Raw genomic sequence first — 15679 nt, forward strand, 5'->3', positions numbered from 1 at the left:
GAACCAGGCATGGATCCCACAGGACTTGTCCGTACCTTGTGCTGAGTAGACAAGTATACCGGCCGCACCCAGCCATTATTATACTCCAACGCACTTTCTCTTTGCATTCTCTTTTCTATTTCCCAATGTTTTGGGGTCTTCCCAAATTTATTAAAAAATATAAAAAAAATAAAAGAAAAAACAACAAAAACCACCTACAACGCCACGTCTTCCGCCTCCTCAACCTCCTACGCCCACTTTGACCTCCCCTCCTAGTTCAAGATTATTATTTTTTTTTTTTTTCTATTCTATGTTATTTTAAGTCATTTCCCTATCCACATTTGTTTGCAGGGCAATTGTCCTGCTCTTTACCCCATTTTGCTTCCTTTTGCAGCCCTCTAGCCCTTACTATGACTATTTTACAGCCATTTTAGTGCACCAAAGTTCGGGTCCCATCCGGCAAACCCGAACATCCACGGGTTCGCTCATCCCTAATCACGACCCAATGGAATGCAGGCGATATATCTAAAAGGGGACAGAACATCAGGGAAACTGAGATAAATCAAACCTATAAATGGCCCAGCAGATATATCGATCACATGATTCCAAACAGCAAATCCCACAATAACTAGTGCTCAAAAGGCCATAATTGATAAAAAAGCAAAAAAAGTGCATAAAATCAAGGACGTGCATAATTCTTTCTTATATAAAAATATATATAAAGTGCAAGCATTAATAAAGTGACTACAGTGCAATCAATAAACCCCTACAGTTGCAAGAAAAAGTATGTGAACCCTTTGGAATGATATGGATTTCTGCACAAATTGGTCATAAAATGTGATCAGATCTTCATCTAAGTCATAATAATAGACAATCACGGTCTGCTTAAACTAATAACACACAAAGAATTAAATGTTACCATGTTTTTATTGAACACACCATGTAAACATTCACAGTGCAGGTGGAAAAAGTATGTGAACCCCTAGACTAATGACATCTCAAAGAGCTAATTGGAGTGAGGTGTCAGCCAACTAGAGTCCAGTCAATGAGATGAGATTGGAGCCGGTGTTGGTTACAGCTGCCCTGCCTTATAAAAAACGCACACCAGATCTGGGTTAGCTTTTCACAAGAAGCATTGCCTGATGTGAATGATGCCTCGCACAAAAGAGCTCTCAGAAGACCTACGATTAAGAATTGTTGACTTGCATAAAGCTGGAAAGGGTTATGAAAGTATCTCCAAAAGCCTTGCTGTTCATCAGTCCATGGTAAGACAAATTGTCTATAAATGGAGAAAGTTCAGGACTGCTGCTACTCTCCCTAGGAGTGGCCGTCCTGTAAAGATGACTTCAAGAGCACAGCACAGACTGCTCAATGAGGTGAAGAAGAATCCTAGAGTGTCAGCTAAAGACTTACAAAGTCTCTGGCATATGCTAACATCCCTGTTAGCGAATCTACGATACGTAAAACACTAAACAAGAATCGATTTCATGGGAGGATACCACAGAGGAAGCCACTGCTGTCCAAAAAAAACATTGCTGCACGTTTACAGTTTGCACAAGAGCACCTGGATGTTCCACAGCAGTACTGGCAAAATATTCTGTGGACAGATGAAACCAAAGTTGAGTTGTTTGGAAGAAACACACAACACTGTGTGGAGAAATAGAGGCACAGCACACCAACATCAAAACCTCATCCCAACTGGGAAGTATGGTGGTGGGGGCATCATGGTTTGGGGCTGCTTTGCTGCATCAGGGCCTGGATGGATTGCTATCATCGAAGGAAAAATAAATTCCCAAGTTTATCAAGACATTTTGCAGGAGAACTTAAGGCCATCTGTCCACCAGCTGAAGCTCAACAGAAGATGGGTGTTGCAACAGGACAACGACCCAAAGCATAGAAGTAAATCAACAACAGAATGGCTTAAACAGAAGAAAATACACCTTCTGGAGTGGCCCAGTCAGAGTCCTGACCTCAATCCGATTGAGATGCTGTGGCATGACCTCAAGAAAGCGATTCACACCAGACATCCCAAGAATATTGCTGAACTGAAACAGTTCTGTAAAGAGGAATGGTCAAGAATTACTCCTGACCGTTGTGCACGTCTGATCTGCAACTACAGGAAACGTTTGGTTGAAGTTATTGCTGCCAAAGGAGGTTCAACCAGTTATTAAATCCAAGGGTTCACATACTTTTTCCACCTGCACTGTGAATGTTTACATGGTGTGTTCAATAAAAACATGGTAACATTTCATTCTTTGTGTGTTATTAGTTTAGGCAGACTGTGATTGTCTATTGTTGTGACTAAGGCCTCTTTCACACTTGCGTTGTCCGGATCCGTCGTGCACTCCATTTGCCGGAGGTGCCCGCCGGATCCGGAAACACGCAAGTGAACTGAAAGCATTTGAAGACGGATCCGTCTTCAAAATGCGTTCAGTGTTACTATGGCAGCCAGGACGCTATTAAAGTCCTGGCTGCCATAGTAGTAGTGGGGAGCGGGGGAGCAGTATACTTACAGTCCGTGCGGCTCCCGGGGCGCTCCAGAATGACGTCAGAGCGCCCCATGCGCATGGATGACGTGATCCATGTGATCACGTCATCCATGCGCGTGGGGCGCCCTGACGTCACTCTGGAGCGCCCGGGGAGCCGCACGGACGGTAAGTATACTGCTCCCCCGCTCCCCACTACACTTTACCATGGCTGCCAGGACTTTAGCGTCCCGGCAGCCATGGTAACCATTCAGAAAAAGCTAAACGTCGGATCCGGCAATGCGCCGAAACGACGTTTAGCTTAAGGCCGGATCCGGATTAATGCCTTTCAATGGGCATTAGTTCCGGATCCGGCCTTGCGGCAAGTGTTCAGGATTTTTGGCCGGAGCAAAAAGCGCAGCATGCTGCGGTATTTTCTCCGGCCAAAAAACGTTCCGGTCCGGAACTATAGACATCCTGATGCATCCTGAACGGATTTCTCTCCATTCAGAATGCATTAGGATAAAACTGATCAGGATTCTTCCGGCATAGAGCCCCGACGACGGAACTCTATGCCGGTAGAAAAGAACAACGCAAGTGTGAAAGAGCCCTTAGATGAAGATCAGATCACATTTTATGACCAATTTGTGCAGAAATCCATATCATTCCAAAGGGTTCACATACTTTTTCTTGCAACTGTATATTGTCAAAGCAATTGTATATAAAAATTATATAGCATATGCATAATTCTTTCTTATAAAAAAGTATAAAGTGACTTTAGTGCAATCAATAATCTCTAGTGTTGTACTATTAACACCAATTAATAAGTAAAAAAGGGTTTGCATAAGTGCACCCCTCCCCCCCCCCCCCCAAAAAAAAATGGGGGGAAAAACCTGGGACAACTATCATACATGCCCTCAAAATAAAATACAAATATCTTAAAAATTGCCCCATGAAAGGGGCTTTCTTTATTGCACTGTAGTCACTATATTATTGTTTGCACTTTATATATATTTTTATATAAGAAAGAATTATGCACATGTCATTGATTTTATGCACATTCTTTTGCTTTTTTACCAATTATGTTGTTTTGAGCACTAGTTATTGTGGGATTTGTTGTTTGGAATCATGTGATCAGTATATCTGCTGGGCCATTTAGATACAGTCAGGTCCATAAATATTGGGACATCAACACAATTCTAACATTTTTGGCTCTATACACCACCACAATGGATTTGAAATGAAACGAACAAGATGTGCTTTAACTGCAGACTGTCAGGTTTAATTTGAGGGTATTTACATCCAAATAAGGTGAACTGTGCAGGAATTATAACAGTTTGCATATGAGCCTCCCACTTGTTACGTGACCAAAAGTAATGGGACATAATAATAATCATAAATCAAACTTTCACTTTTTAATACTTGGTTGCAAATCCTTTGCAGTCAATTACAGCCTGAAGTCTGGAACGCATAGACATCACCAGACGCTGAGTTTCATCACTGGTGATGCTCTGCCAGGCCTCTACTGCAACTGTCTTCAGTTCCTGCTTGTTCTTGGGGCATTTTCCCTTCAGTTTTGTCTTCAGCAAGTGAAATGCATGCTCAATCAGATTCAGGTCCAGTGATTGACTCGGCCATTGCATAACATTCCACTTCTTTCCCTTAAAAAACTCTGGTTGCTTTTGCAGTATGCTTTGGGTCATTGTCCATCTGCACTGTGAAGCGCCGTCCAATGAGTTCTGAAGCATTTGGCTGAATATGAGCAGATACTATTGCCCGAAACACTTCAGAATTCATCCTACTGCTTTTGTCAGCAGTCACATCATCAATAAATACAAGAGAACCAGTTTCATTGGCAGCCATACATGCCCACTCCATGACACTACCACCACCATGCTTCACTGATGAGGTGGTATGCTTAGGATCATGATCAGTTCATTTCCTTCTCCATACTCTTCTCTTCCCATCACTCTGCTACAAGTTGATCTTGGTCTCATCTGTCCATAGGATGTTGTTCCAGAACTGTGAAGGCTTTTTTAGATGTCGTTTGGCAAACTCTAATCTGGCCTTCCTGTTTTTGAGGCTCACCAATGGTTTACATCTTGTGATGAACCCTCTGTATTCACTCCGGTGAAGTCTTCTCTTGATTGTTGACTTTGACACACATACACCTACCTCCTGGATGGTGTTCTTGATCTGGCCAACTGTCTGTTGTGAAGGGTGTTTTATTTACCAGGGAAAGAATTCTTCGGTCATCCACCACAGTTGTTTTCCGCGGTCTTCCGGGTCTTTTGGTGTTGCTGAGCTCACCGGTGCGTTCCTTCTTTATAAGAATGTTCCAAACAGTTGTTTTGGCCACGCCTAATGTTTTTGCTATCTCTCTGATGGGCTTGTTGTGTTTTTTCAGCCTAATGATGGCTTGCTTCACTGATAGTGACAGCTCTTTGGATCTCATCTTGAGAGTTAACAGCAACAGATTCCAAATGCAAATAGCAAACTTGAAATGAACTCTGGACCTTTTATCTGCTCATTGTAATTGGTCTAATGAGGGAATATCACACACCTGGCCATGGAACAGCTGAGAAGCCAATTGTCCCATTAATTTTGGTCACGTAACAAGTGGGAGACACATATGCAAACTGTTGTAATTCCTACACTGTTCACCTGATTTGGATATAAATACCCTCAAACTGAAGCTGACAGTCTGCAGTTAAAGCACATCTTGTTTGTTTCATTTCAAATAAATTGTGGTGGTGTATAGAGCCAAAAATGTTAGAATTGTGTCGATGTCCCAATATTTATGGACCTGACTGTATATCGCCTGAAATATCACCTTTTAGATATATCGCCTGCGTTCCATCGGGTCGCGATACGATGCGTTACCACCAAAAAGCAGACAGCCTGAACTTTTAAATGTCTGGTTTTAGCTATGTTGTGATGTCTGGAAACTTGTTTTTGTCTGGAAAACCTGCTGTGTCATTGCCATTGAATCATTGAAACTCTAATGTAAGTCTATACCAGACGGGAGCTGAAAGAATGTACTGTATCTGTTTGTGCTGAATTTCACCACTACACCCCTCCCAATAGAAGGTTCTAGTCTAGCAAAAACTGTACATAACGAGAGCAGTTAGGGAACAGTGCTTGGAAGAAGATACTCTGCCAGACTACTGAGTGACCAGAAGAAGACGGTGAGACGGGGATACACTGCCACAGACCCTGGATCACGAGCCTTGGACCAGGGTACCAGCCTTCTGAAGAGAAAGAGGGACAACTAGCTCAGGCCTTTCCTTAGCATCAAACCCTTCTACTGCCTTGGAGGACACTGGAGAAGCCAGCCCAATGCCTCGCCTGTATTGTTTTGTACCTGAATTCCCTCAATAAAGAAGCACCCTGGTTTACTGCAGACCCTGACTCTCTGGACTTATTTCCCATTGGGGTGCACCACGCCTTACCATCCCTTCTGGAGAGCAGCAACATGTGGGGAACCAGCGTAGCGTTGTGGCCATCCCAAACCCAGCCACTGCACATCCCGACGTGCTCCCGTATGTTGTCATCACGTGCGCAGTGGTGCGGCAGGGATGTGCTGAGAGATCAAGTCGGCTATCATGGTGGTCTTGCGGCCGCATAGATGGAAACGCAGGTGATTATATTTATAATTATCAGGTATACTCCCATTGCATTCCCTATATATACCCTGTACTGTCTATATCTATTACATTCTGACAAAGCCTTGAGGGTGAAACGCGCATGATTACAAGTGAACCATGTCACAGGGTACATCTGTTTTACTATAAGGCGCATTATATGTAAACTTTTGGTATTTTTTATGCACTTGCAGTGCTGCTGTACGAATTATATATTCCTCTTGCCAATGTAGTCTGCACGGCAGTTATTATTTGTGATATTTTAGACATCTACATGTAATGTGGTGTCTTGTTCAGCGACACTGCCAATGCAATATTGTGCCTAACCGACATACCTGTGGGCCTATGGGGCAATCTTGTTATTTAATAACTGAACACATTAATGTTCTTGTACGATCTATTGGTGATTGTTGAAGATTTTATATCTCATCATCTTGGTAGTAATATGCTCCATAGTGCTATTTATTTCCATCGTATATCTTGTAGATGTGGATCACTATCTTAGGGACAACACCCGATGCAAAGTTCTCTGTATCAATATCCGTCTGGCCTTTTTCTTTAGAATAAGCTATTTATTATTTATCAATTAATAAAGATTGTTATATATTTTTTGTACATTTGGAGTCCCACAGTTTTCTTTGTATGTGTAGATGGAAAGGAGGTGTCCCACTGCAAAGATCAAAACAGGACACTCTTTATGGTGCTGAAGTTTGCCACCCAAGACAGAAAAGCCCAGTATTTGTTTCCCTCTCCCTGCCATTTCCATGACCCTTAAAGGAGTTGTCCAGGATTTTACTATTGAAGGCCTATCCTCAGGGTAGACCATCAATATCTGATCATCAGGAGTCTCACACCAGGCATGATGAGCTGTTCTGCAGTAGTTTTGGTGCCAGAAGTCAACTATGTAGTGGACGGATCTGGTAAGTGAGGGCTGCTCCGATTCACATCAGTGATAGCAGAACTACAAGTACAAGCTTTTGGGGCAATTGTTTTATTGCATTGTACTCATTTTGAACTAAAATGATTTTTTTCAATTGGTCTTTACTAAAATGTTGAACCCCTTTCTCTGTACAGCCTTCAGATTCTCTAGTCGCAGACTCTGTTCCATCTGGCAGCTCAACTGATGGCTCCTTATCTCTGACTTTATAAACACTCATTATCGCTCAATTCTTATCTTACTGATAAGAATGTGGCTTAAATAAGTGTTTATGACTTTTTAGTAATTTAGAGATAAGGTTTAAAACAGTTTTGTGACATAATGGCTTAATATGTTTAATAAAGAACAATTGAAAAAAAGATTTTTAGACAAAAATGAGTAAAATGCAATAAAAAAAATATGCTCCTCCAAAGGTGTTCATTAGTGATGAGCGGCAGGGGCAATATTCAAATTTGTGATATTTCACAAATATTTGGGCGAATATTCGGCATATATTAGCGAATTCGAGAATTCGCTATCTCAAGTCATTATTTTCTTGATTGCGGAAATCGGCAATTTGAAAAATTTGCAATAAAAATTCGCATTACGAAAATTCGCAATCAACACTACTCCTAAAGTCAAAGATATTGCAGCCTTCTCATTGGCCCACAAGCTAGAAGCAGGGAGGGATCATGTGTACTGATCTCGAATATTCAAAATTACGAATATACTGTATATCACTATATTCAAAATATTCACAAATTCTCAAAGTGCTGATATTCGCGATAAAAATTCGCAATTCGAATATTCGTGATCAACATTAGTGTTCATAGCCTTCAACGATAGAAGGTTCTTACCACCCTGGAGAAAAGGGAATCAGACCAACAAGCCCTGGGCCACCTCTCCACAAGAGCCCCATGGCAACCAAATGGACTGACTATAGAGCTGCAATTTGAAGTATTGGAGGGCGGTATATATAACTGAGCCGGTGATGACACAAGAGGTACCCCGCACTTCATTTCTACAGGGTATCTATACTTCGGTCACTGATTGTTGCTTTGTAGCTTTTTGTTGTTAACAGTGCTAAGTCCTAGAATGCAGCCAGGAAATGCTGGACTTTGTAGTACATTTACATTGAACTGCACTGTTCATTGGATGCTCAGTATGTCCGCTACATCTTCGGCAACTGTGAATCATGTCTTGAACTAGTTTTACATTGCAGTCATATATCTCAACCAGTTTCTTTTATCGATTAGATGCCACCCTGTGTGTTGTCTGCCAAGACCGCAACGCCCTCCGTCAGACCGTAGTGAGACTGGAGCTGGAGGACGAGTGGCAGTTCCGTCTGCGAGATGAGTTCCAAACAGCCAACGCCAAGGAAGACAAACCCTTATTCATCTTGACTGGTCGCCATGTTTAAAAATACGGTGGCTCGAAATCCCCCCAGGGGCATACGGCTGAACCCTATAGGACAGGACTATTTTATGTTTTGCACTGGACAGAACTGTTACACTGTCGGCGCTGACAAACAGCAATGCCTGGCGTGATAACACGGACAAACTCATCACTTACATTCCTAGTTTTATTTATATGTAATATGTATTTGTATATATTTTAGGCACTGAATAGGGAGAAATGTAACTTTATTATTTTTTGTGCTTATTTTTTTATTAAAAGGTGAATGATTAATATTGTCAGCATTTATGGAGGTTTTGTGATGTAAAATGGCACCAGGAGGAGCAGTATTAGGTCTCATGCACACGACTGTCCGTTTTGCAGTCCGCAAACCTCGGATCTGCAACACTGATGCGGTCCGCGTGTATTCTGCATTTTGTTCCGGACCCATTGTCTTCAATGGGTCCACAGTCCGCAATTTGTGGACAAGTATAGGACATGTTCTATAGGACTGCATGGATGCAGACAGCACACGGATGACTGCAAAATGGACACAGTTGTGTGCATGAGTTCATAAAGACAAGTCCATTGAGTTACTTACCCATAGTATAGATAGTTTCTATAATGGTACTACCATTTTTTCATTTTCATCATTAGCTATACCAACCAGGAACAGCTCCAGTTCTATGTGGACTGACAGAGTCACACTGGGTCCTTGTCTGCACAACACTGATCTCCGTGGGCCTTCCAAGCCTACTGTAGACCCAGACATCTGCACAGGTTTGCCTGTATCTAAAATGAAGCAATTTGATTAAACAGTCCTATTTTATGTATGCAGCTCCTATGCAGACCCATGTTTCTTCATGGTAACAAAAAAAACCAAAAAAACATGTAGATTGATTTTGCACATTCTCTTCCATCTACCCACTACTTGTTATGAACCTGCCACATGCATGTTAGCTTATGGTTCCATTACTTGGGTCAAAGCTGGGTCAAAAATGATCAGCTGATCAGCGCTCGTTACATGGCCCAGTGCAATCTTAATCGAAGGCAAAGGATTGTTGCTACAATTCAATACGTATATTGTTGGCAGCATATCCCTGTTTACAGAGGTCGATGTGCCACCGGCAACTTATGATCTAAAAGATGGGATCACCTGATGAAATGAGTGTTTGTCTATTTGTTGGGTGATCGGTGGCACCGTTACATGGGTCAGTGTAACGGTGCCACTGATCACCTAACAAATGGACAAACACTCATTTCATCAGGTGATCCCAGATCATTCAAGATCATTGACCCCAGTAAGAGGATATGACTGGCGCATCAGACTACAAAGGGATTAAGACTACAAAGGGATTAGTTGTTGTCTGTTACCAGGGAGATGCCGAGGTCTGCATAGGAAATGAAGAATCAAAGTGATTAGCAATGTAGCAGATGGCTTTGAATCAAAATTTCTTAAAATTTGCATTTTAGATTATTTGGGACAATAAAGAAAATAAAAATGAAAAGTGAAAGTAGCCTTATGCAAAAATGTAAATATTTTAGAATAATTTGAAGTAACACAGTTATCCCACACTTATCTCTCACCTCCTTTAGCCCTGTTCATAGGCTCATACAAACAGCCATATTATGGTTAATCTGTAACACAGCGCCCATAGACTGCTATGGGTCCATACTGGACCTTTGTTGGACCTTCTGATGGATTCCGTGAGATTCTGCAAGAAACAAATTGTGAACGGCTCTTGTACCACATTGCAGAGGGGGCGACAAACAAAGTGCATAATACCGATGCCTACAAATGGAGCCTCATATATCTCAATAGGGTTTTTTCCGTATTTTGCACGATGGCGTGCGTGCGGTCATAATAACGTAAGTGACATAAGCACATTTTTAACGTATGATGGGAAATCCCATGGATTTCTCTGATTCTTGCATTAAGTTGTGTAGGTTATATGAAGTGCGAGTCTCTGGCTGGCGCACATCGACTCCCTGCCAGTATACCCAATGACTGGGCGATGTTACATAACATGGGTGAGTCAGCGCCTACTTCTAGAGAACACGGTCCCTTCATATTAATGAATCTTGACGTTTTGTTCACACTTAGTTAGGGAATGACTTGGTGTCTATTAAGTTTGCATGTCAATCTTAAAATGGCTTTTATTTTTGTAAAAAGTGTATGTGCTATGTGCAGTATTTCCCGGTTTGGCCATGTAATAATTTAATATGTACAAGTTTTTCAAATAAAATAGATATTGCGTACACGTGTCCATGTTAGTTATTCACCCCACTTTGGGGTAGATTTACACAACCGCAGTCCGCAAATCACAGATACACAAAATACGGATGTGGTCCGTGTGGTGTCCGCGTTTTGTTCCGGCCCCTTTGACCTCAATGGATCTGTGAAAGTATAGAACATGTTTTATCTGTTCTACAGATAGCACACGGACAGCATCTGCATCTATGTCAGTTCCACAAAAGACAGAATGTGTCCTATACTGTGCTGCAAAATATGGACTGTGGACCCCTTGACTTCAAAATGAGGACCCCACGTGGGTAGATACTTTTAAGCCCGGTGCCGGCAGGCGTGCTTTGTTACAGACAGTGCCGCAGGCAACAGGGCAGGCGCTCTCTGTGCAGGACCTCATCTGTATTTTATAGATCTGCAATTTGCGGACGCAAAACGGATGCATTCGTGTGAATGTACCCTTGATGCTAGGGTGTGTTCATCCTTGTGCAGGGAGAAGCAGCAGCGGCGGTGTGGGGACCAGGAGCGGCTCCGGGAGCGGGGTAAGTATATTACCGGTGAGGGGCCTAGCACATGAAATTGGATAACCCCCTTTAACTTTTGATGAACCGTGTTGTGTATGCAGCTCCTATGCCTATCTATGTGTCTTTATGGTAACAGACTACAGACAGACTCTGCGTAGTCTGGCCCTGCAGTCAATGTGTTAAGCTAGCTATACTAGATGTATGTTTTCTGAACCTGACGGTTTCTGCATCAAGGGACCTCAAGTATATAGGGGCCTCCCGATTCTTCCCTGAGGGCAGGTGAAAAAAAAGGTGTTTTCCATTTAGAACACATTATGCATATGTATAAGGGATCAGAAGAGATAGCCGTTGGCCAAACAAGCCATCAGTCTTCTGAGGTGTATGGCCGGCTTTACTCTGCCCTCTGAGGGCTAGAGAGGACAGGGGCTGTGCAGTAATGCATGACTACATATAGCTTCTTTGTAGTCTGTATCCATGGAGATGCATATGTCTTCCTAGAAGCTGCATACATAACCGAATGATAACATCAGCAGAGGGCTATAACCTGGGATGCCCTTTTGTTACCTTAAGTACAGTGAAATTCCTTTAAACCAGCATCAATAGGAATTAGATTTGTGCCAGATATTATAGATTATTGGATTGTCTTTAAAAAAAAAGTATAGAAATTGTACTTGTAAAGGTAGAGAAACTCAAGGAAGACACTGAAAAGGAGAATATTCCGCCTTGTTTTGGAGAACTCTCCTAAGGGCTCTTTCACACTTGCGTTCTTTTCTTCCGGCATAGAGTTCCGTCGTCGGGGCTCTATGCCGGAAGAATCCTGATCAGTTTTATCCTAATGCATTCTGAATGGAGAGAAATCCGTTCAGGATGCATCAGGATGTCTTCAGTTCCGGAACGGAACGTTTTTTGGCCGGAGAAAATACCGCAGCATGCTGCGCTTTTTGCTCCGGCCAAAAATCCTGAAGACTTGCCGCAAGGCCGGATCCGGAATTAATGCCCATTGAAAGGCATTGATCCGGATCCGGCCTTAAGCTAAACGTTGTTTTGGCGCATTGCCGGACCCGACTTTTAGCTTTTTCTGAATGGTTACCATGGCTGCCGGGACGCTAAAGTCCTGGCAGCCATGGTAAAGTGTAGTGGGGAGCGGGGGAGCAGCATACTTACCGTCCATGCGGCTCCCGGGGCGCTCCAGAGTGACATCAGGGCGCCCCAAGCGCATGGATCACGTGATCGCATGGATCACGTCATCCATGCGCATGGGGCGCTCTGACGTCATTCTGGAGCGCCCCGGGAGCCGCACGGACTGTAAGTATACTGCTCCCCCGCTCCCCACTCCTACTATGGCAACCAGGACTTTAATAGCGTCCTGGCTGCCATAGTAACACTGAAAGCATTTTGAAGACGGATCCGTCTTCAAATGCTTTTTGTACACTTGCGTTTTTCCGGATCCGGTGTGTAATTCCGGCAAGTAGAGTACACGCCGGATCCGGACAACGCAAGTGTGAAAGAGGCCTAAGCCTTGTTTAGTCGCCCGTCCTGGCGTTGGTATATTTTAGATAATCAGGTTCTTTTGTGCCGCATTATCAGAATTTCTGGATTGCCAAATACTGAATTAAAGGAATTTTACTATAGATGGAGCTGTTGTTTTTATTAAAATCTATAAACTAAAACTAAAAGGGGCATATCTAGGGGATCCGTTGTTTTTTGGAACTATGGGATGGCCAGTGGTCTCAGGCCATGGACTCCCACCAGTTCTAAAAGTGGGGTGAACCCATATTATTTACAGACGTTTACCAATTCTCAGTGTGACATCATCAGTTTATAAAAAATATGAATTGCATTTTGAACCCTGGGGGGTTTTGTGCCACCAGTCACAGACTTGGCACCAGCTGAATCAATTTACATAAAAATGAGCTCCGGTAAAGATGAAGGCAACAGAAGCGGTAAGTCAACATTAGTGAAAATATCACATCACCAGGGAGCAGTGGTAGAATTATTTATGATGGTAACATTTACATTACGGGACATGGATTGTGATTTTTGTGATGACTGATCATATCTCATAGGACTTCACCCAAGGGGAGCATGTTACATTCAATGTCCTGCGTCCTTTCCCTGCGATGGAGAAGTGGCTGTATATACAGGGTCTCTCACAGGTATAATCTATGGGTTGTTTCCGTATCTCCTGTCCACTATAATAGAGCGTGACTCTGCATATACGGCCACTTCCTCACTATAAAACATACTATACAGTATAATATAGGGGTGGGGGTGGCAAGAGTCATTTCTAGACTTACTTTCAACCAGGGAAAAGGTTAATTTAGAAGCCCCCAGCTACTCTCCTGCTACGGTATATCTAGCCTACCACTGACGGACAATTTGGTCACTTTGGCATTCCGAAGCTTCACTCCATCAAATGTCTTATGTCTTTATTAAAGTCTAAGGCCACCATTCTTTACAGTGGACCTGTTTTTATGACTTGATAAATGAAATATGATTGGCTGCATTCTGCCGCCAACACCAGGGGGAGCTCCTTGTGGATTTATTCAGCTGTCATTGAACTCAGTGGGGGCTGTATATATCTGTATGCGGTGAATTCCTCTTGGTGGTGGCGGCAGATAGCCTCTACTGTATGTCAGTTTCATCGCATGGTGGTCACATGTCCTAGCCCAGTGATAGATACTTTTAAGCCCGGTGCCGGCAGGCGTGCTTTGTTACAGACAGTGCCGCAGGCAACAGGGCAGGCGCTCTCTGTGCAGGAGCGCCGGCCAATTAGGGGCGGTGCTGCCACGTCTAGTGAGTTAGCGTCAGACTCGTCACGTGACTAGGAAGCGTGGCCTATTCTAACAGTCAATCTGCTGGCCACAAGTTGCCTGTGATTGGTATAATTCTTCTGGATCTCCTCGACAAGCCTTCTTCTGAGTATTCTGTCTACTGGATTCTAGATCTCTGATTAAGTCCGTGACCTTGACCTTTGCCTGATGATTTGGACCCTGACATTTCTTCCTGGCTTGGTGTTGTATCTGATTTGTCTAATTCTGGTTTCCCCTGTCTGTTCTCCTGGTATTGACTTTGGCATGGTTCTGACTCTGATTTACGGTTCCTGGCTCTTTTTAATTTTGTCTCTTTGTCTGACCTGGCTTGTCTGTTTCCGTCTTTGTGGCTGCCGATCTGTCACTAGTTTATTATTTTCCTCCTGGTTTTCCCTCCCGTATAGACCCCTGCACTTATTCAGGAAAGGACTGCCGACCAGTTGTATGCCGCTGTCTAGGGCAGATCGTGCAAGTAGGTAGGAACAGTGGGATGGGCGAGTTCAAGGCACATTGCTCCCCACCATGACAGATATGCCACTGGATGGACTGGTGAACAAATATAATGGGGCTTCTCTGACAGTAAAATCCACAAATGCTGTAGTGTACCATAAATATACTTTGACCCCGTGACTTCAGTGTACCTTTGAGAGGAAGGTTAAGACAGCTACATAAAAGAAGTGATTAAAACAATAATATAATACATAATAATACAGTTTCAAGAGAATTTAACCCCCTGGGCGATCTTCATGTATCTTCATGGATTAATGATCATATTGTCCTGTATTTTCATACAGAAGTCGTTGAAGTTTATAAAAAGATCCATATGCTTGTGATGTCTTTGAAGGAGAGATTTATGCTGCTTTTACTGCAGGACAGGCATATATAGTCTCCATGAACAGCTGTCGGAATGAAGAAGAGACCATGTTGTAGAGCACTGGGTTCACAGCAGAGCTGACGTAGAACAACGTGTTAGTCAGCATGTAGAAATAGTGGTAGAATGTGTACAGGAACCTGCAGGAAAAAAGCATCAGACTGAATGAGAACCTCCAGATAAGAGGGACATCTTCAGAAATCACAGGACCCTATAACAAGACAGAATGGGTCTCAAATCCTTCACCAAATATATGTTTTCTTTACCAAATATATCTTGATAGCAGTTTGATATTAGGTTTAGCATTCAAAGTCTTCTGCTTGTCTTCAGAGTTAAATTATAAAAAAAAATTCTGTTTGGAGCCACCACTAGGGGGAGCTAACTGTATATGGATTTATAGAACTGGCTTTGAATGCAGTGGGAGCTGTAACAAACTATGTTGTCATGACCTTGCTGCCTGGGAATGGACAAGGGTTAGACAGGACAGGGGAACACCTATGGTAGCGGTTGGGGAAGCTTAAGGGTCACATTTTATAAAGGAAAAAAATCCAGGGATTTCATGTACAACAGTTTAATCACATTTCAAAGTGATGATCACTAAATGCACAAATGTGCGCAGAAGCTGTAGAATGACCTGCCACACTACCATACCTGTGCATGTCCTGAAGCCAGGGAACGGAGCAGCAAGGTTACACAGAGCAGGAGCGCATGTAAATGTATGGGGTCTGTAGGGTCTGTTGTGGGGCCTGTATTAGGGGGTCTGGTCTGCAGTCAAATTTTTGGGGAGTTATCTGTTTTATTCTATGGTCTGGGCTGTAATTATTTTG

At 42.9% G+C, this 15679-nt stretch overlaps 2 protein-coding genes across 2 annotated transcripts in view; one reads left to right on the top strand and one right to left on the bottom strand.

Moving 5' to 3' along the window:
• Positions 1 to 8631, top strand: part of GREB1 (growth regulating estrogen receptor binding 1) — a 109134-nt gene extending 100503 nt beyond the window's left edge. The window contains exon 32 of the mRNA XM_040430970.1: positions 8261 to 8631. Coding sequence (XP_040286904.1) covers positions 8261 to 8424 — 164 coding nt within the window. The 3' untranslated portion in view covers positions 8425 to 8631. The remainder of the gene's footprint in view (positions 1 to 8260) is intronic.
• Positions 8632 to 13127: 4496 nt separating this feature from the next.
• NTSR2 (neurotensin receptor 2) overlaps positions 13128 to 15679 on the bottom strand; it is a 70181-nt gene continuing 67629 nt past the window's right edge. The window contains exon 4 of the mRNA XM_040430971.1: positions 13128 to 14992. Within this exon, the coding sequence (XP_040286905.1) occupies positions 14833 to 14992 (160 nt within the window). The 3' untranslated portion in view covers positions 13128 to 14832. The remainder of the gene's footprint in view (positions 14993 to 15679) is intronic.

Source organism: Bufo bufo, chromosome 4 (assembly GCF_905171765.1).
Source record: "Bufo bufo chromosome 4, aBufBuf1.1, whole genome shotgun sequence".
In the NCBI taxonomy this organism is placed as follows: Eukaryota; Metazoa; Chordata; class Amphibia; order Anura; family Bufonidae; genus Bufo; species Bufo bufo.